This window comes from Macaca nemestrina, chromosome 9 (genome assembly GCF_043159975.1).
Source record: "Macaca nemestrina isolate mMacNem1 chromosome 9, mMacNem.hap1, whole genome shotgun sequence".
Taxonomy (NCBI): domain Eukaryota; kingdom Metazoa; phylum Chordata; class Mammalia; order Primates; family Cercopithecidae; genus Macaca; species Macaca nemestrina.
In genome coordinates this window covers 111277153-111300608 of record NC_092133.1, presented here as the reverse complement: position 1 = coordinate 111300608, position 23456 = coordinate 111277153, and the positions used below count along the sequence as shown (strand labels likewise).

The window sequence follows — 23456 nt, the reverse complement described above, 5'->3', positions numbered from 1 at the left end:
TTAATTGGAACAAAACTGTTTCCAGATCATGGTTTTGCGGAGGGATTTTAAAGGTGTATTCCAACCTGTTCCATATAAGACAAACTGTTCCTGATCATCTGTGTGGACAGGAATGCTGAAAAGGGCATTTGCAATGTCGATTGCTTTATACCTACTTCCCTCAGCTTGGGTAATTACCTTTATGGACAGTCACAATGTCAGGTCATAGTAGTGTTCTAAGATGTACCATAGCATTAAGCTTCCCATAATCAATGGAGTTTATAGGCACCCAAGGCGATACACAGGCCAACTTAGTTATTGCATGGAGAAATAGTCTCATGAACATCTTTGGCTTTATGATTATGAAGAGCTGAGCAATAAGGGCAGTGATTTCTATTTCTCCCTCAGGTAATTTCTGGAGACTAATCTCTAGACACTTGTGGTTTAGTAAGTTTACAGTCTTCCACATGCTTCACTAAAATGACTTTAACTGCAGTAGTTCCCATCAGGGCTTGACGCTGATGTGATTGGGGGTTCACACAGAAGGTACTTCTATATCAATAATATATTCAGTAGAGGGAGTCATATAAACGGAGGCTTGTAGTGGCCCAGTGGGACCCACCCATAGTTGTGTTTGGGTAAGGGTCGTGTTTTTGGTGGCTTCAGACCACACACCATATAGCATTATCTGTTTCACCCTCATCCTGGTGTCAGAGATTGTGGAGATCAGTCATTGGTAAACTAGTGTTCGAATGGTGTGAGTTATGCAGTTCTGCAGTATGACCTCTTTGAACTCTGACTTGGTATACATCCTCAGGTGCCACTGTGGAAATAGGTCTGTTGGCCTAACCCCTAATTTTGTTTTGTTTTGAAAGCTGAGACTTCTGGGTAAACACAGACCATGTTCTCTGATTCATCTTAAGATCACTATGATGGGTAGAGGAAATAGCACATGTGTTAGTTATAGGTATCACTACCATTTTGACTCTAGTGGGGCTGTATGTTGGCCCTATGCCCTACTGCCTGGCCAGAAGATCCTTAGTGGGGAGTCCATCAAGCTCTTCTTTGAGACTTCATTGTTGAGTGACTAGACAATGCTTGCAGTGTCAGGGAGCTCATCATGAGTGGGCCAAACTTTCAGAGAACAAATGATAGCCTATAGAGAAAGGAGAGTATCTCTAGTGCTCATATCTCTTTTTTTTCTCTGCCACCCTTCCTCATCTTCCTTGGACACTTTTAGGACACTCAGAACGAGGGGCCCTGTTGTGACACACTATATACGGTGCCACTGTCACACACTATCTTAACATGCTTACCTCCTTTATGGTAGAAGCAAACTACGCAAGTTCCTATAAACTCCTCAGGTCACTGGTGAGGTGAACCTGAGAGAACTTTATTCTTTCAAATTTAGTATAAATCTCAAATAAGTGTGTCATCATAGGCTGTCTGTTCATGCCAGAGACATATTTAGAGTTAACAATAGTCATTGGGTGCAACTCGGCAAGCAGTGTTTGCAGGGACTTGATAACAAACTACTTTGTTTTCTGGTTTATCTTTCTGTGTTTTATTTAATATAGATAGATATCTCTCTATATTATTCTTATTTCCTCTTCTTTCTTACTTAAAAGATAGTATTCTAGATATTTTCCCTTTTGGTTTTTTTCCACTAAACATTATTTCATAGAAATATCACCAAGTCAGTTTGTAGGGATCTTTTTCATTCCTTTTATAAAGGTATGTGCAGTTTTTTGGACCTTATTATAGCCCATAGTTGATGTTGTCATAGTTTATATGCTTTACTCAACAGATCTATGCTTGTACATTTAGGTGGTTTTGAGTATTTGCAATTATGCTGTAATGAATAACCTGGTGCATATGCATTTTCATTGTTTGGTTTATGAATATGTATTAATTGAAAATATAAAAAACCTAAGAAAGCCAGAGACTAAGATAAAACATATTCAAAGTGCAGGAATATTGATATGATGAGATAGTCCCAACACACGCCCATTGAAACTCTTCTCACAATTTTCATAGTAGATATAGCATCTTGGTAATTTATTCATAACTCTATAAAAATGAGAGAAAATGCCACTGCACACTGGTAAATTTGAAATCTATAGATTTCAAATAGATTTATTTTTAATTTATGGACTAAACACATTTTTTTCTATAGCTCATGATAAAGAACCAGATGAAAATCTTACACTTGGGCATCAAGACTCAATGTCAAAATCAGAAATGCAAGTGAAGGAACAAAGCACTCTCAAAGGACAAAGAATTACTAGTAAGTATAAAAAATAAAGATAACTTTAAATTATTTAAAAGTAAGTTCATCCGAAGGTATTTTTGCTTTGGTTCACAAAAGTTTTACACTTTGACTAAAATGTGAATACCCTACCATAATTAAAGAAAAAAAGGCAAATATATTGATACATTTTGGTTGACATTTCTGGCCCTTAGATTATTTCATGACCACAGGACACACAGTATCCCCCAAGGCTTTATAACAAATGTGTAATTAATTGTCTTTCCAAAGTAGTGTGCCTTTCAGGCAACTCAAAGTAATTATGGGCCCAAAAACTTAAAACCTCTCACCTGTGGCCTTCTGCCATAGGCACCAATCAGCAAAGATATTGTTTAGATCTGTAACTCAAAACAGCAAATGGGGATCATAATAACCAAGGGGAAGGTAACCTAGGACACCTGTTTAAGGGCCTCTAGGGCATCCTTTTGGTCATGGCCCCACTGAAATGAAACAGAATTTCTGGTAACCCCATAGATGAATGAATGTCATCAAGGATCACACATAGGGAAAATGAGAGTGTATTTATCCAAACAGTTCCAGTAACTGCTGGGCTTGTTTTTTTTGTTTTTTTTTTTCTTTTTTTTTTTTGAGACAGAGTCTCACTTTCTTGCCCAGACTGGAGTGCAGTGGCCCAATCTTGGCTCACCGCAACCTCTGCCTCCCAGGCTCAAGTGATTTTCCTGCTTCAGCCTCCCATGTAGCTGAGATTATAGGCATGCCCCACCACGCCTGCCTAATTTTTGTATTTTTAATAGAGGCGAGGTTTCACCATGTTGGCCAGGCTGGTCTCAAACTCCTGACCTTAAATGATCCACCCGCCTCAGCCTCCCAAAGTGCTGACATTGTAGGTGTGAGCCATTGCACCCAGCCTGAAGTTGTTTTTATTTGTTAGACCAGAAAAGATCAAAGCTTGGCAGTCTCCTCTGGAATGAGATGTCACCCCTTAGAGATCAATCCTAGGCATTTCATCCAGGTACTAGGTAACTGTATCTTGTCTGAACTAATGGCCCAGCTAAGAGCCACTAGTGAGTCATTAGAGCAGCCAGTCATTTTGGGTGATGTCCTTGCTTGAGTCCACTTAAATAATATAATCAATATAATGAAAGGCTAGTCCTCCCTTGGGACCAGGCCACTTAGAGGTCATTATGCATTGATGACAGATATTAGAGCAGTTTGGTAGCCTTGTGGAAGGATATTAGTTATGTTTTCCAACTTATTCTATATAAGGTTAAACTGAAAATCTAAGTGAAAAAAAGATATGGGAAGGCATTTGAAATGTCAGTTGTTGCAAACCAAGTTCCCTCAGTTTGGAAAATATCCTGTATGACAACTATAGTTTCATGTGTCTTTGGTGCCCAGGGCTGTAATATAGCAATGGACCAGCAAAATCAATTGAGTCATTATGCACCTGAGGCTGTGTACAAGATCTACTTAGTTATTGAATGAAGAAATAGTCTCATGGAGAACTTTTGCTTCAATAAGCTCAACAAATGACGACAGCCATTTCTGTTTCTTCCTAGGAAGCTATTTTGGGAAATAAAGGTGCTAGGCGCTGTTAATCTGGATATTTACACTCTTCCATATGCCCAACTAAAATGACCTTAAATGCCTCAGTTCCCATCAGAGATTGGGATGAATGCAAGTGGGGGTTCACACAGAAAATACATCTATACCAACAATACATTTGGTGGGGGAGGGGAATAAAATGGAGTTTTGCAGTTGTCTGAAGGGATACTCTCATGGTAGTGTTTGACCGAGGGTCCTGTTGGTGGTGCCCTCAGATGCAAAACCAGAGAGCATTACTTCTTTTCCCCAGTTCCTGGTGTCAGAGGTTGTGGGGATCACAGCCACCTGTGCACCAGTATCCTAATGACCCTAGAAATGCAATTTCCTCCCACCTTCCCTTTAAATTCTGATGTTACCATACATTCTCGGATTACCACTGGTAATATAGGGATCTTGGCCTAACTCTTGATTTTCTTTATTTTCGAGAGCATGAAGTTTGAGCAAAAGTAGTAGAGGGTTCTCTGATTCATTTCAATATCACTGGGAGGTACAAAGGGAAGAGCACTTTCATTAGTCATAGGGGTCATCACAGTCTGGATTTAGTGGGGCTGTGTGTTGGTACCCATGGCCCACTACCTGACCAGGAGATTCTTGGTGAAAAGTCCATCAGTGTCCTACTTCAGATTCTATCGTTGATTAACTAGACTCAGATATTTCTTGGGGAGAGCCCTCAACTAGATCACCCAGGAGTGGATGCCAAATTATTTTTAGGTCACACTGTTCACTGGTCACACATTGCTATCTTGGTGGTAGATGCTTTTTCCATGCCCAGAAATTTGTCAGTTAAGATCTGAATTGTGCCACAAATTAATTGACATTATCTTATAAGGAGGTTTAATTGAGCTAGTAAAGGCTATGAAATGAAACTAGAGATCTGAGTCTGGTCAAATCTTGTCATTACTGTCCTCACTCCATCAGTGACCTTAGAGACAGCTGAGTGGTGCAAGGGGCCATTATAGCCTCTGCAGATGATGGCCCAAACATGTTTTCCAGTAGCAGGGAACACAACTGTCCTCACTCCATCAGTGACCTTAGAGACAGTGGTGTGGCTCAAGGGGTCATTATAGCCTCTGCAGATGATGGCCCAAACATGTTTTCCAGTAGCAGGGAACACGTCATGGGTGGGCAATCCTGTCAGAGCCAAAAATAGTATACAACTGAGGAAGGAGAGGGTTTCAGATGTTTGCATCATTCGTTCCCCTTTCCTCCACTTCCTTAGGCAATATGGGCACTGTCAAGACTCTCTTAAGGAGGCATTCTATAGTGATAAGCTCCACAATATGTCCCTCTTGCTCCCTAAGTTAAACAAGATTATCACTTTATTGTGAAGGCACACTACCCATGTCTCTTAGTGCGGGCAAAATGATCATCAGGACTTTGCATTGTTTTTCATTAAAGCATGAGTCTCAATAACTGACTACATTACAGGCTGTCCACCAGTTTTAGGGGAGTGCCTAGGGCTAAGAACAGTCATTAGGTGCAACTGAGTGTGCAGAGTCTCCAACTTTTTGAGCCCATTAACTTAGGGCCATGAGCAGTAATCACAAAATTACTTCCCTAGCTTTCTCAGAGCCCATCTGCTAGATTTTTCAATTGACTCATTGGATATCTTGGTATGTGAATCAGAGGATAAAGAGACAATTGTTCCATGTCAGAATTGAAAAGCTCATGTAAATAATACATTAGCATTCTAGAAAACCCCATGGTGTCTGCTGGACTTTCTAAGACATGATTGACATGACTGGCAGAGTGCCCTGTGGGATGCTGAGTCTCTTGCAATTGATCCAGTAGTCTCCCCATTCCTTTTCCACTGAGAGTGTCCTGCAGACTCACTAGCACTTTCCAAAGTGTTCCTTCCAGAAAGGCTTTGTGCTTCATTGACCACCCTGCTGTTTGTGGTAGTTTGTCAGAAACAGAAATGCCAGTTTTTGAGTTGGTCTATTAAGTAACAGGCCAAACTCAAAGTCACAATTAACCTTGTTCACTTACTAGCATATTAAAAGCCATAGGCTAGATAGAGGCAGGTCCCCAGCTCTACAGGGTCCCATTTTACCCCACAGAAAAGCACTTAGCAAGTGCATCAGTGTAGACTGTGTGAGTGGGCATGGGATGGGGTTGTCTCACAGTGGAAGGAGCCCCAAGCAAGAAGCTATTTTCCATTTTATGGACCCCAAGGCTGAATTAGCTGGAGCTCTGAACCACATGGATACCTTTAGTTATTTGTTCCCTATTCTAATTCCTCTCAAATTGAGTTCAGATTGCTTAACATATACTAGAACAACAAACCAACTAAAAAGATTTCATGATTTGTTTGCACTCCACCTCCACCTCTCATGTCCAATAGTGAGGGTTTATGTCAAATACTATATTGATGAGTTATTGCTTTTATTTTTTCTTCAATGATTTCATTTCATTATTTCCTTTTAGTTTTCATCACACCTTGTTTTCCTTGTGGATTTAATTTTGTTTTTGAAATCTGTAGGCCATGAAACTACTTTCAAAAGTAAAACAATATATATGCAAAAAGTTAGAGGAGTATATTTTCTTCCCCAGTCCTCTCCCCTCATTTTGTAGGTAACCAACAACATTGTTTCTTATATCTTTCCTCTGCTTCTTTTTGTAAAGATAACTATCTATTTCCTTCTCTATTTTTTTCTCATTTCTTCATCTTCCTTCCCCAAAGATAGCATTCAAGTTTTCCCCTTTGTAGGTATTTTTTTCCTTCACATTATTCTTTGCAATCCCTTCAAGTCAATTTATAGACATGTTTAATTTCTTTTATAGTTACACTTACAGTTGTTTGTACCACATTATTTACCATATGTACTATACCATAGTGTGTGGTACAGCACGTACTTGAGTAACATCATTTTGTTCAACATCGTTTGATTATAATGTTAATAAGAAAAAAAGTTGATTCCTAGCCAGGCACATGGTCTGGAGTTAGCACATTCTCCCTGTGTCTGCATGAATTTTCTCTGGGTGCTCCAATTTCCTCCCACATTCCAAAGATATGTATATTAGGTAAATTGGTGTGTCTAAATGGTCCCTGTCTGAGTGAGTGTGGGTATGTGTCTGAGTGCACCCTGATAAGGCATGGCATTCTGTCGAGGGCTGGTTCCCCCCTTGTGCTCTGAGCTTCTAGGATATGTTCCAACCACCTGCAACTGTTAACTGGAATAAGTGGGCTGGAAATCAAGTGAATGAATGAATACAAATTATTGTAAAATAAAAATTTGTATACAATAATTATGCAAATGCATGACAATAAACAATGCAGTACAAAAGCAGTCTGTAAGCTACCATATTTGTGATTGCTTTTAAATTATATGGTGGGAGGAGGCATTCCTTACAATTTTGCTTTGCTTTTGATTTATTCCTTTGAATAAATCAAGGAGTGTGTTCCTTGACTTAACTCACCACCACTATGACAACCATCACTCACTGATTAACCACAAATTGGGTAAATAATTGTCTTACTTGTTTTTATTATTTTTTCTTAAATCTATGTATAGCTCACATTTATTTTAATGTTTACTATTGGAAGTGTTTTGGGTCTTTATTTAGAAGTTTGTGATGTTTTTGTTACAAAAAAAAATACTGTAGGAACTTAACTCTTGTTTATGTCAATATGCCTATGGTAAAATCGGTTTCATTATGTGTCATTTTGCTTAAGGTCACAGTTTCCAAGATTCTATCAATGACATTATGTGAGGACTTACTGTATATACATATCTCAGTTTATTCAACCAGTCTCCTCTGCTTGAAAGTTTATGTGGTTTTGACTATTTTGCAATTACATATATGATATAATAAATAACATTGTATGTATGCATTTTTATTTTTATTTCTGTGAATATGTATTAACCTAAAGTATAAATAACATAAGGAAACTAGTGACTAATATGTATCAGATGCCTAGAAATGTTATGAAATAATGAGCTTCAACACACACCCATTAAAAATGTTCTTATAGTAGTCATGTCATATCTGGATTTATGATAATTTACTTACAAATTTATCAGAATGAGAAAATTTTGCTACACAATTACAAGTTTGAAATCTAGAGATTTCACAGTAGGTCTGTTTTTCCATTAAGAGACTAAATGCATCTCCTTATGTAGCTCATGAAGAAGAACCAGGCAAAAATCTTGCACTTGAACATCAAGATTCATTGTCAAAACTGGAAATGCAAATTAAAAAAAATGAAAAACTTCCTAGAGAGAAAAGACATAGTAGTAAGTATAATAATTACAGGTAACTTTAAATTTTAAAAGTTAATCTCATTAGATCATTTTTCTTTGGTTCATGACTATGTAGTTGAGCGTATAGTTTATAGAAATTTTACATGTTACAGTGTGAATACCTTAAAATAACTAGGGAACAATAATATTTGGTTGGAATTTCTGGTCTTGAGACTATTTTATGGCATGCTTATGTGCTCAGTGTCCACCAAATCCAATAAAAGTCGTTAGTCTATCAAAGGGTGTTTACTTTCAGCCAACTGTAGGAGATTATGGGTCCAAGTGTTCAACAGGAACCTTGGAACATGTGGCAGTATCCTTCTGTCATAGACTCTAATCGGCAAACAGAAGGTTGGTGAGATGTGTAACTCAAATGACAAAATGTATCAGAGAAGGCCAAGGGGAAAAACAGCCTATGTGGTCATTGAAGGGTCTCTAGAACATACTATCTTTAGGATGCACCTAAGGGTAGAGGTCTTGTTGGTAACCTGATAGATGGTGTCATGAAGATGTTCATGAAGGGAATGTGAGAGCTCCAGTCTGGCTTTCCTTTTATTTGTTGGGGCTGAGAGTGACTAAAGCTGAGAGTGACCCAGCCCTTGCTGGGTAGTGTTTTTGTCTGGGCCCAGTGAAGGATGCGATGAATATAGTGGAAGGCCAGTGCTTCATCTGGGAGTGGTGCTGTTTTCATGTCACAGCCTTGAGGAGGACGTTAAAGGTGTAATGCAGCCCACTTAGTGTAAGGCAGACTGATCTTGATCATCTTTGTGGACAAGGATGCTGAAAAGGGCATTTACAATGTCAATTGCTTTATAACTATTTGCCTCAGCTTGGGTAGTAGCCTCTGTGATAGTCATAATGTCAGGTAACACCAGTGCCAAAGACAGAACTATGGCATGAGCCACCAATAGTCAATTATTTTCCAGGCACACAATGCCTTAAGCAAAAGGCCAGATGGTGAACTTTGGCTTCCTTAAGCACAGCAATGAAGAAATTTTTTTTTTTTCATCCCCAAGACAGTCGATAGTGTTTTTAAGAGACAAAGACACTAGGTGCTGGTAGTCTGGCTGGTTTAGTCTTCCATATACCCCACTAAAACGGTCCTAATTGCAACAATTCCCCTCAGGGATGCGGGGTGAATACAGTCAGGGGTAGACATAGACAATATGTCATAGCAACAACCCATTCAGTAATGGGTACCATAATGATGGAAGTATGTAGTGGCTTGAAGAGACCTACCTGTAGTCAGATCAGGATCTTGGTGGTAGTGGCCTCCAGCTGAAAACCAGAGAACATTATCTGTTTCCTCCTCATTCTCATGCCAGGGATTTTGGGGATCACAGTCACCTGTGTGCTATTATGCAAAAGGCCCAAGAAATGAAATTCTCCATGTCCACTTTGAACTTTAACTTTGATATAGGGCCTCCATTCCTCACTGGGGACATAGGGACATTGGCCATGTCATAGTTTTGTTTTCTGTTTTTTTAAAAAAACTAAAATATTTGCATAAAAATTGGCAGGGCTCTCTAATTCTTTTCAAACTTCAATGGGAGAAGAGGAGAGCAGCATTTTTATTAGTTATAGGGGCCAGCACTGGGCAGACCCTAGGAGGCTACCATTGAGCCCACAGTGGCACACTACCACCAGGCCATGAGTTAGGTCAAGAGCCCATTAATCTCCTTTTGTGAGTCCTTACTTTTGGGTAACCAAACCTAGAGATCACTTTGGTGAGGCCCTTACTTAGGTCATTGAGGAGTGTGTGCCTAATGACTATTTTTATGTTGCTGTCTCTGGTGATCTCTTTTTGCTTTTTTGTAGCAGTTGCTTCTTCCATGCTGAGGAATTTGTCATCTCTAGGCCATTGATTACAGTATCACAATAAATGAAAAAAATTATGTTCTAGATCAGTGGTCCTCAACCTTTTTCACACCAGAGAAAGTGAACAAATTTAACATTTTTTCCATGGACCAGGGCCAAGGTGGGGGATGATTTTGGGATGATTCAAGTGCATTACATTTATTGTGCACTTTATTTATATTATTATTACATTGTAATATGTAATGAAATAATTATACACCATAATGTAGAATCAGTGGGAGCCCTGAGCTTGTTTTCCTGCAACTAGATGGCCCCATGTGAGGCTAATGGAAGACAGTGACAGATCATCAGGCATTAGATTCTCATAAAGAACACACAACCTGGAACCACCCAAGATGGCCAAATAGGAACAGCTCCAGTCTACAGCTCCCAGCACCAGCGACCAAGAAAATGGATGATTTCTGCATTTCCAACTGAGGTACCGGGTTCATCTCACTGGGACTGGTTGGACAGTGGGTGCAACCCATGGAGTGTGAGCTGAAACAGTGGGGCATCACCTCACCTGGGAAGCACAAGGGTCAGGGGATTCCCTTTCCTAGTCAAGGGAAGCCGTAACAGACAGTACCTGGAAAATCAGGACACTCCCGCCCTTTTATAGCACTTTTCCAACAGTCTTAGCAAATGGCACACCAGGAGATTATATCCCATGCCTGGCTTGGTGGGTCCCACACCCATGGAGCCTTGCTCACTGCTAGCACAGCAGTCCAAGATAAAACTGCGAGGTAGCAGCGAGACTGGGGGAGGGATGTCCGCCATTGCTAAGGCTTGACTAGGTAAACAAAGCAGCTGGGAAGGTCGAACTGGGTGGACCCCACTGCAGCTCAACAAGGCCTGCCTGCCTCTGTAGACTCCACCTCTGGGGGCAGGGCGTAGCTGAACAAAAGGCAGCAGAAACTCCTGCAGACTTAAATGTCCTTGTCTGACAGCTTTGAAGAGAGCAGTGGTTCTCCCTGCATGGAGTTTGAGATCTGAGAATGGACAGACTGCTTCCTAAAGTGGGTCCCTGACCCCCGAGTAGCCTAACTGGGAGACACCGCCCAGTAGGGGCCAACTGACACGTCATACAGCCGGGTGCCCCTCTAAGACAAAGCTTCCAGAGGAAGAATCAGGCAGCAACATTCACTGTTCTGCAATATTTGCTGTTCTGCAGCCTCCGTGGGTGATACCCAGGAAAACATGGTCTGGAATGGACCTCCAGCAAGCTTCAACAGACCTACAGCTGAGGGTCCTGACTGTTAGAAGGAAAACTAACAAATAGAAAGGATTAGCATCAACATCAACAAAAAGGACATCCATACCAAAACCCCAAATGTAGGTCACCATCATCAAAGACCAAAGGTAGATAAAACCACGAAGATGGGGAGAAACCAGAGCAGAAAAGCTGAAAATTCTAAAAACCAGAGCACCTCTTCTCCAAAGGATTGCAGCTGCTTGCCAGCAACAGAACAAAGCTGGATGGAAAATGAATTTGACGAGTTGAGAGAAGTAGGCTTCAGAAGATCGATAATAATAAACTTCTCCAAGCTAAAAGAGGATGCTTGAAACCATTGCAAGGAAGCTAAAAACCTTGAAAAATGATTAGAAGAATGGCTAACTAGAATAAACAGTGTAGAGAAGATGTTAAATGACCTGATGGAGCTGAAAACTGTGGCACGAGAACTATGTGATGCATGTAGAAGCTTCAGTAGCCAGTTTGATCAAGTGGAAGAAAGGGTATCAGTGACTGAAGATCAAATGAATGAAATGAAGGGAGAAGAGAAGAGAAGCTTAGAGAAAAAACAGTAAAAACAAACCAACAAAGCCTCAAAGAAATATGGGATTATGTGAAAAGACCAAATTTATGTTTGATTGGTGTACCTGAAAGTGACAGGGAGAATGGAACCAAGTTGGAAAACATTCTTCAGGATATCATCCAGGAGAACTTCCCCAACCTAGCAAGGCAGGCCAACATTCAAATTCAGGAAATACAGAGAAAGCCACAAAGATACTCCTCGAGAAGAACAACCCGAAGACACATAATTGTCAGATTCACCAAGGTTAAAATGAAGGGAAAAATGTTAAGCAGCCAGAGAGAAAGGTCGGGTTACCCACAAATGGAAGCCCATCAGACTAACAGGAGATCTCTCAGCAGAAACTCTACAAGCCAGAAGAGAGTGGGGGCCAATATTCAACATTCTTAAAGGAAAGAATTTTAAACCCAGAATTTCATATCCAGCCAAACTAAGCTTCATAAGTGAAGGAGAAATAAAATCCTTTATAGGCAAACAAATGCTGAGATATTTTTTCACCACCAGGCCTGCCTTACAAGAGCTTCTGAAGGAAGCACTAAACATGGAAAGGAACAACAGGTACCAGCCACTGCAAAAACATGCCAAATTGTAAATACCATCGATTCTAGGAAGAAACTGCATCAATTAATGAGCAAAATAACCAGCTGACATCATATTGACAGGATCAAATTCACATATAACAATATTAATCTTAAATGTAAATGGGCTAAATGCCCCAATTAAAAGAACAGACTGGCAAATTGGATAAAGAGTTGACCTGAGGGGCACGCCCAAGATGGCCGAATAGGAGCAGCTCCAGCGTCCAGCTCCCAGTGTGAGCGACACAGAAGACGGGTGATTTCTGCATTTTCAACTGAGGTACCGGGTTCATCTCACTGGGGTGTGTCGGACAGTTGGCGCTGGTTTGCAGGTGCATCCCAACCAGCAAGAGCTGAAGCAGGGTGAGGCATTGCCTCCCCTGGGAAGTGCAAGGGGAAAGGAAATTCCTTTTCCTAGCCAAAGGATTTTGAGACACACAACACCTGGAAAATCAGGTAACTCCCACCCTAACACTGTGCTTTACCAAGGGTCTTCGCAAACTTCACACCAGGAGATTATATCCCACACCTGGCACAGAGGGTCCCACGCCCACAGAGCCCCCCTCATTGCTAGCACAGCAGTCTGAGATCTAACTGCAAGGCAGCAGCAAGGCTGGGGGAGGGGCACCTGCCATTGCTGAGGCTTCATTGGTAAACAAAAGCACCTGGAAGCTCGAAATGGGTGGAGCGCACCACAGCTCAAGGAAGCCCGCGTGCCTCTGTAGACTCCTCCTCTGGGGACAGGACATAGCTAAACAAAAAGAAGCAGAAAACTCGGCACAGGTAAATGCCCCATCCGACAGCTTTGAAGAGAGCAGTGGATCTCCCAGCACGGAGGCTGAGATCTGAGAATGGTCAGACTGCCTATTCAAGTGGGTCCCTGACCCCTGAGTAGCCTAACTGGGAGACATCCCCCACTAGGTGCAGACCGACACCTCACACCTCTGATGGCAGGGTACACCCCTGAGACGAAGCTTCCAGAGCAAGAATCAGACAGCAACACTTGCTCTTCAGCAATATTCTATCTTCTGCAGCCTCCGCTACTGATACCCAGGTAAAAAGGGTCTGGAGTGGATATCAAGCAAACTCCAACAGACCTGCAGCTAAGGGTCCTGACTGTTAGAAGGAAAACTAACAAACAGCAAGGACACCCACACCAAAACCCCATCAGTACATCACCATCATAAAAGACCAAAAGCACATAAAACCACAAGAAGGGGAAAAAGCAGTGCAGAAAAGCTGGAAATTCAAAAACTCAGAGCGCATCTCCCCATCCAAAGGAATGCAGCTCATCGCCAGCAATGGAACAAAGCTGGATGGAGAATGACTTTGACGATTTGAGAGAGGAAGGCTACAGTTGATCAAACTTCTCAGAGCTAAAGGAGGAAATACATACCCAGCGCGAAGAAACTAAAAACCTTGAAAAAAAGAATGGAAGAATGGATAACTAGAATAACCAATGCAGAGAAGTCCATAAATGAACTGATAGAGATGAAAACCATGACACGAGAACTACGTGAGAAATGCACAACCTTCAGTAACCGACTCGATCAACTGGAAGAAAGATTATCAGTGATTGAAGATCCAATGAATGAAATGAAGCGAGAAGAGAAGTTTAGAGAAAAAAGAGTAAAAAGAAATAACCAAAGCCTCCAAGAAATATGGAACTACGTGAAAAGACCAAATCTACGTCTGATTGGTGTGCCTGAAAGTGATGGGGAAAATGGAACCAAGTTGGAAAACACTCTGTAGGATATTATCCAGGAGAACTTCCCCAACCTAGCAAGGCAGGCCAACATTCAAATTCAGGAAATACAGAGAATGCCACAAAGATACTCCTTGAGAAGAGCAACTCCAAGATACATAATTGTCAGATTCACCAAAGTTGAAATGAAGGAAAAAATGTTAAGGGCAGCCAGAGAGAAAGGTCGGGTTACCCACAAACAGAAGCCCATCAGACTAAGAGCAGATCTCTCGGCAGAAACTCTACAAGCCAGAAGAGAGTGGGGGCCAATATTCAACATTCTTAAAGAAAAGAATTTTAAACCCAGAATTTCATATCCAGACAAACTAAGTTTCATAAGTGAAGGAGAAATAAAATCCTTTACAGACAAGCAAATGCTTAGAGATTTTGTCACCCCCAGGCCTGCCCTACAAGAGATCCTGAAGGAAGCACTAAACATGGAAAGGAACAACAGGTACCAGCCATTGCAAAAACATGCCAAAATGTAAAGATCATCAAGGCTAGGAAGAATCTGCATCAACTAATGAGCAAAATAATCAGCTGATATTATAATGACAGGGTCAAGTTCACACATAACAATATTAACCTTAAATGTAAACGGACTAAATGGTCCAATTAAAAGACACAGACTGGCAAATTGGATAGAGTCCAGAACCATCAGTCTGCTGTATTCACGAGACCCATCTCACATGCAGAGACACACATAGGCTCAAAATAAAGGGATGGAGGAAGATCTACCAAGCAAATGGAAAACAAAAAAAGGCAGGGATTGCAATCCTAGTCTCTGATAAAACAGACTTTAAACAAACAAAGATCAAAAGAGACAAAGAAGGCCATCACATAATGGTAAAGGGATCAATTCAACATGAAGAGCTAATTATCCTAAATATATATGCACCCAATACAGAAGCACCCAGATACATAAAGCAAGTCCTCAGAGACTTACAAAGAGACTTAGACTACCATACAATAATAATGGGAGACTTTAACACCCCACTGTCAACATTAGACAGATCAAAGAGACAGAAAGTTAACAAGGATATCCAGGAACTGAACTCAACTCTGCACCAAGTGGACCTAACAGACATCTACAGAACTCTCTGCCCCAAATCAACAGAATATACATTTTCTCAGCACCACATCACACTTATTCCAAAACTGACCACATAGTTGGAAGTAAAGCACTCCTCAGCAAATGTAAAAGAACAGAAATTATAACAAACTGAGTCTCAGACCACAGTGCAATCAAACTAGAACTCATGACTAAGAAACTCCATCAAAACCGCTCAACTACATGGAAACTGAACAACCTGCTCCTGAATGACTACTGGGTACATGATGAAATGAAGGCAGAAATAAAGATGTTCTTTGAAGCCAATGAGAAAAAAGACACAACATACCAGAATCTCTGGGACACATTTAAAGCAGTGTGTAGAGGGAAATTTATAGCACTAAATGCCCACAAGAGAAAGCAGGAAAGATCTAAAATCGACACCCTAACATCACAATTAAAAGAACTAGAGAAGCAAGAGCAAACACATACAAAAACTAGCAAAAGGCAAGAAATAACTAAGATCAGATCAGAACTGAAGGAGATAGAGACACAAAAAACCCTTCAAAAAATCAATGAATCCAGGAGCTGGTTTTTTCAAAAGATCAACAAAATTGATAGACCGCTAGCAAGACTAATAAAGAAGAAAAGAGAGAAGAATCAAATAGATGCAATAAAAAATGATAAAGGGGATATCACCACCAACGCCACAGAAATACAAACTACCATCAGAGAATTCTATAAACACATCTACGCAAAAAAAATTGGAAAACCTAGAAGAAATGGATAATTTCCTGGACACTTACACTCTCCCCAGACTAAACCAGGAAGAAGTTGAATCCCTGAATAGACCAATAGCAGGCTCTAAAATTGAGGCAATAATTAATAGCCTACAGCCAAAATAAGTCCAGGACCAGATGAATTCACAGCTGAATTCTACCAGAGGTACCAGGAGGAGCTGGTACCATTCCTTCTGAAACTATTCCAATCAATAGAAAAAGAGGGAATCCTCCCTACTCATTTTACAAGGCAAACATCATCCTGATACCAAAGCCTGACAGAGATACAACAAAAAAAGAGAATTTTAGACCAATATCTCTAATGAACATCGATGCAAAAATCTTCAATAAAATACTGGCACACCGAATCCAGCAGCACATCAAAAAGTTTATCCACCATGATCAAGTTGGCTTCATCCCTGGGATGCAAGGCTGGTTCAACATATGCAAATCAATAAGTGTAATCCAGCATATAAACAGAACCAAAGACAAAGACCACATGATTATCTGAATAGATGCAGAAAAGGCCTTTGACAAAATTCAACAGCCCTTCAGGCTAAAAACTCTCAATAAGTTCGATATTGATGGAACATAACTCAAAATAATAAGAGCTATTTATGACAAACCTGCAGCCAATATCATACTGAATGGACAAAAACTGGAAACATTCCCTTTGAAAACTAACACAAGACAGGGATGCCCTCTCTTACCACTCCTATTCAACACAGTGTTGTAAGTTCTGGCCAGGGCAATCAGGCAAGAGAAAGAAACAAAGCATATTCAGTTAGGAAAAGAAGAAGTCAAATTGTCCCTGTTTGCAGATGACATGATTGTATATTTAGAAAACCCCATCGTCTCAGCCCAAAATCTCCTTAAGCTGATAAGCAACTTCAGCAAAGTCTCAGGATACAAAATCAATGTGCAAAAATCACAATAATTCTTATACACCAGTAACAGACAAACAGAGAGGCAAATCATGAGTGAACTCCCATTCACAATAGCTTCAAAGAGAATAAAATACCTAGGAATCCAACTTATAAGGGATGTAAAGGACCTCCTCAAGGAGAATTACAAACCACTGTTCAGTGAAATAAAAGAGGACACAAACAATTGAAGAACATTCCATGCTCATGGATAGGAAGAATCAATATTGTGAAAATGGCCATACTGCCCAAGGTAATTTATAGATTCAATGCCATCCCCATTAAGTTACCAATGACTTTCTTCACAGAATTGGAAAAAACTGCTTTAAAGTTCATATGGAACCAAAAAAGAGCCCGCATTGCCAAGAAAATCCTCAGCCAAAACAACAAAGCTGGAGGCATCATGCTACCTGACTTCAAACTATACTACAAGGCTACAGTAACCAAAACAGCATGGTACTGGTGCTAAAACAGAGATATAGACCAATGGAACAGAACAGAGCCCTCAGAAATAATGCCACACATCTACAGCCATCTGATCTTTGACAAACTGGACAAAAACAAGAAATGGGGAAAGTATTCCTTATTTAATAAATAGTGCTGGGAAAATTGGCTAGCTATAAGTAGAAAGCTGAAACTGGATCCTTTCCTTACTCCTTATGCGAAAATTAATTCAAGATGGATTAGAGACTTAAACGTTAGACCTAAAACCTAGAAGAAAACCTAGGTAATAGTATTCAGGACATAGGCAAGGGCAAGGACTTCATGTCTAAAACACCAAAAGCAATGGCAACAAAAGGCAAAACTGACAAATGGGATCTAATTAAAGAGCTTCTGCACAGCAAAAGAAACTACCATCAGAGTGAACAGGCAACCTACAGAATGGGAGAACATTTTTGCAATCTACTCATCTGACAAAGGGCTAATATCCAGAACCTATAAAGAACCCAAACAAATTTACAAGAAAAAAACAACCCCATCAAAATTGGGCAAAGGGTATGAACAGACACTTTTCAAAAGAAGACATTCATACAGCCAACAGACACATGAAAAAATGCTCGTCATCACTCGCCATCAGAGAAATGCAAATCAAAACCACAATGAGATACCATCTCACACCAGTTAGAATGGCCATCATTAAAAAGTCAGGAAACAACAGGTGCTGGAGAGGATGTGGAGAAATAGGAACACTTTTCACTGTTGGTGGGACTGTAAACTAGTTCAACCATTGTGGAAAACAGTGTGGCAATTCCTCAAGGATCTAGAACTAGAAATACCATTTGACCCAGCCATCCCATTACTGGGTATATACCCAAAGGATTATAAATCATGCTGCTATAAAGACACATGCACACATATGTTTATTGTGGCACTAATCACAATAGCAAAGACTTGGAACCAACCCAAATGTCCATCAGTGACAGACTGGATTAAGAAAATGTGGCACATATACACCATGGAATACTATGCAGCCATAAAAAAGGATGAGTTTGTGTCCTTTGTAGGGACATGGATGCAGCTGGAAACCATCATTCTTAGCAAACTATCACAAGAACAGAAAACCAAACACCGCATGTTCTCACTCATAGGTGGGAACTGAACAATGAGATCACTTGGGCTCGGGAAGGGGAACATCACACACCGGGGCCTATCATGGGGAGGGGTGAGGGGGGAGGGATGGCATTGGGAGTTATACCTGATGTAAATGATGAGTTGATGGGTGCTGACGAGTTGATGGGTGCAGCACACCAACATGGCACAAGTATACATATGTAACAAACCTGCATGTTATGCACATGTACCCTAGAACTTAAAGTATAATAATAATAAGAAAGAAAGAAAGAAAGAAAGAAAGAAAGAAAGAAAGAAAGAAAGAAAGAAAGAAAGAAAGAAAGAAAGAAAATGTGGCACATATACACCATGGAATAGTATGCAGCCATGAAAAAGGATGAGTTCGTGTCCTTTGTAGGGACATGAATGCAGCTGGAAACCACCATTCTCAGCAAACTATCGCAAGAACAGAAAACCAAATACTGCATGTTCTCGCTCATAGGTGGGAACTGAATAGTGAGATCACTTGGACACAGGAAGGGGATCATCACACACCGGGAGGGATAGTATTAGGATATATACCTAATGTAAATGATGAGTTCATGGGTGCAGCACACCAACATGGCACATGTATACATATGTAACAAACCTGCATGTTGTGTACATGGACCCTAGAACTTAAAGTATAAAAAACAAAAAAAGAGTCAAGACTGATTTCATGTGCAGAGACACACATAGGTTCAAAATAAAGGGATGGAGGAAGATCTACGAAGCAAATGGAAAACTAAAAAAAGCAGGGGTTGCAATCCTAGTCTCTGATAAAACAGACTTTAAACCAACAAAGATCAAAAGAGACAAAGAAGGCCATTACATAATAGTAAAGGTATCAATGAAACAAGAAGAGCTAACTATCCTAAATATATATGCACCCAAGACAGGAGCACCCAGATTCATAAAGTAGGTCCTTAGAAACCTACAAAAAGACTTAGACTCCCACACAATAATAATGGAAGACTTTAACACTCCACTGTCAAGATTAGACAGATCAACGACACAGAAAGTTAACAAGAATATCCAAGTCTTGAACTCAGCTCTGCACCAAGAGGACCTAATGGACATCTACAGAACTTTCCACCCCAAATCAATAGAATATATATTCTTCTCAGCACCACATCACACTTATTCCAAAATTGACTACATAGTTGGAAGTAAAGCACTCCTCAGCCTATGTAAAAGCACAGAAATCATAACAAACTGTCTCTCAGACGACAGTGCAATCAAATTAGAACTCAGGATTAAGAAATTCATTCAAAACCACTCAACTACATGGAAACTGAGCAACCTGCTCCTGAATGATTACTGGGTAAATATTGAAATGAAGGCAGAAATAAAGATGTTCTTTGAAACCAATGAGAACAAAGACACAACATACCAGAATTTCTGGGACACATTTAAAGGAGTGTGTGGAGGGAAATTTATAACACTAAATGCCCACAAGAGAAAGCAGGAAAGATCTGAAATTCATATTTAACATCACAACTAAAAGACTAGAGAAGCAAGAACAAACACATTCAAAAGCTAGCATAAAGCAGGAAATAACTTAGACCAGAGCAGAACTGAAGGAGACAGAGACACAAAACCCCTTCAAAAAATCAATGAATTCAGGAACTGGTTTTTTGAAAAGATCAACAAAATAGATAAATGGCTAGCAAGACTAATAAAGAAGAAAAGAGTGAAGAATCAAATGGATGCTATAAAAAATGATAAAGGAGATATCACCACTGATTCCACAGAAATACAAACTACCATCAGAGAATACTATAAAAACCTCTTCACAAATAAACTAGAAAATCTAGAAGAAATGGATAAATTCCTGTACACATATGCCCTCCCAAGACTAAAACAGGAAGAAGTCGAATCCCTGAATAGACCAATAACAGGCTCTGAAATTCAGGCAAGAATTAATAGCATACCAACCAAAAAAGTTCCAGGACCTGACAGATTCACAGTCTAATTCTACCAGAGGTACAAAGAGGAGCTGGTACCATTCCTTCTGAAAATATTCCAATCAATAGAAAAAGAGGGGATCCTCCCTAACTCATTTTATGAGGCCAGCATCATCCTGATACCAAAGCCTGGCAGAGACACAACAAAAAAAGAGAATTTTAGACCAGTATTCCTGATGAACATCGATGTGAAAATCCTCAATAAAATTCTGGCAAACTGCATCCAGCAGCACATCAAAAAGCTTATCTACCATGATTAAGCCAACTTCATCCCTGAGATGCAAGGCTGGTTCAACATGTGCAAATCAATAAACGTACTCCATCATATAAACAGAACCAAAGACAAAAACCACATGATTATCTCAATAGATGCAGAAAAGGTCTTTGACAAAATTCAACAGCCCTTCATACTAAAATCTCTCAATAAACCAGGTATTGATGGGACGTATCTCAAAATAATAAGAGCTATTTATGAGAAACCCACAGCCAATATCATACTGAATGGGCAAAAACTGGAAGCATTCTCTGAAAACTGGCACAAGACAGGGATGCCCTCTCTCGCCACTCCTATTCAACATAGTGTTGGAAGTTCTGGCCAGGGCAATCAGGCAGGAGAAAGAAATAAAGGGCATTCAGTTAGGAAAAGAGGAAGTCAAATTGTCCCTGTTTGCAGATGACATGATTGTATATTTAGAAAACCCCATCGTCTCAGCCCAAAATCTCCTTAAGCTGATAAGCAACTTCAGCAAAGTCTCAGGATACAAAATCAATGTGCAAAAATCACAGGCATTCTTATACACCAATAACAGACAAACAGCCAAATCATGAGTGAACTCCCATTCACAATTGCTTCAGAGGGAATAAAATACCTAGGAATCCAAGTTACAAGGGATGTGAAGGACCTCTTCAAGGAGAACTACAAACCACTGCTCAGTGAGATAAAAGAGGACACAAACAAATGGAAGAACATTCCATGCTCATGGATAGGAAGAATCAATATTGTGAAAATGGCCATACTGCCCAAGGTAATTTACAGATTCAATGCCATCCCCATTAAGCTACCAACGACTTTCTTCACAGAATTGGAAAAAACTGCTTTAAAGTTCATATGGAACAAAAAAAGAGCCTGCATTGCCAAGAAAATCCTCAGCCAAAACAACAAAGCTGGAGGCATCATGCTACCTGACTTCAAACTATACTACAAGGCTACAGTAACCAAAACAGCATGGTACTGGTGCCAAAACAGAGAGATAGACCAATGGAAAAAAACAGAGCCCTCAGAAATAATACCACACATCTTCAGCTGTCTGATCTTTGACAAACCTGACAAAAACAAGAAATGGGGAAAGGATTCCCTATTTAATAAATAGTGCTGGGAAAATTGACTAGCCATAAGTAGAAAGCTGAAACTGGATCCTTTCCTTACTCCTTAAACAAAAATTAATTCAAGATGGATTAGAGACTTAAATGTTAGACCTAAAACCATAAAAACCCTAGAAGAAAACCTAGTCAATATCATTCAGAACATAGGTATGGGCAAAGACATCATGACTAAAACACCAAAAGCAATGGCAACAGAAGCCAAAATAGACAAATGAGATCTAATTAAACTAAAGAACTTCTGCACAGTAAAAGAAACTATCATCAGAGTGAACAGGCAACCTACAGAATGGGAGAAAATTTTTGCAATCTACTCATCTGACAAAGGGCTAATATCCAGAATCTACAAAGAACTTCAACAAATTTACAAGAAAAAATCAAACAGCCCCATCAAAAAGTGGCAAAGGATGTGAACAGACACTTCTCAAAAGAAGTCATTTATGCAGCCAACAGACACATGAAAAAATGCTTATCATCACTGGACATCAGATAAATGCAAATCTAAACCACAATGAGATACCATTTCACACTGATTAGAATGGCGTTCATTAAAAAGCCAGGAAACAACAGGTGCTGGAGAGGATGTGGAGAAATAGGAACACTTTTACACTGTTGGTGGGACTGTAAACTAGTTCAACCATTGTGGAAGACAGTGTGGTGATTCCTTAAGGATCTAAAACTAGAAATACCATTTGACCCAGGGATCCCATTACTGGGTATGTACCCAAAGGATTATAAATCATGCTACTATGAAGACAACATGCACCTGTATGTCTATTGCAGCACTATTCACAATAGCAACGACTTGGAACCAACCCAAATGTCCATCAGTGATAGACTGGATTAGGAGAATGTGGCACATATACACCATGGAATACTATGCAGCCATAAGAAGGATGAGTTCATGTCTTTTATAGGGACATGGATGAAGCTGGAAACCATCGTTCTCAGTAAACTATCGTGAGGACAGAAAACCAAACACCGCATATTATCAGTCATAGGGGACTTTAACAATGAGAACACTTCGACACAGGAAGGGGAACATCACACACTGGGGCCTCTCATGGGGTTGGGGGAGGTGAGAGGCATAGCATTAGGAGAAATACCTAATGTAAATGATGAGTTAATAGGTGCAGCACACCAACATGGCACATGTATACATAGGTAACAAACATTGTGCATGTGTACCCTAGAACTTAAAGTATAATAAAAAATAAATCAATCAATCAATTAATTAATAAACTAACCATAAAAAAACTAGACCTAGATCCTTCATATGTGCAGTTCATAGTAGGGTTTGTGTTCCTATGAGAATCTAATGCTGCTGCTGATCTGACAAGAGGGAGAGCTCAGGCAGTAATGTGAATGATGGGGAGCAGTTGAAAATACAGATGAATCTTCACTCACTTGCCCACTGCTCACCTACTGCTGTTTGGCCTAGTTTCCAACAGGCTACAGACCAGTACTGGTCATGGCCTCGGGGTTGGGGACCCCGATCTAGATTATTTTACTGACCAATTTGCCTGACCTTAGAGGAGAGTTAATTTTAATTTGGCTCCATAACCAGTAGGAGTGACACTTATAACCCTAGAAATCTGAGACTTTTAAAAAATCTTATCATTGACTGCTCTCACTCTCATCATTAACTGCTTTCACTCTCAAGCAAGAGACCAAGAGAT

At 40.1% G+C, this 23456-nt stretch overlaps 1 protein-coding gene across 12 annotated transcripts in view; it reads left to right on the top strand.

The window, feature by feature from the left end:
• The window catches only part of LOC105479927 (coiled-coil domain containing 7), a 436030-nt gene that overhangs the window by 241216 nt on the left and 171358 nt on the right, over positions 1-23456 (top strand). For all 12 annotated transcript variants that reach the window (XM_071070238.1, XM_071070242.1, XM_071070239.1 and 9 more), the window contains 2 exons: positions 2156-2266; positions 7978-8091. In XM_071070238.1, the coding sequence (XP_070926339.1) occupies positions 2156-2266; positions 7978-8091 (225 nt within the window). The remainder of the gene's footprint in view (positions 1-2155; positions 2267-7977; positions 8092-23456) is intronic.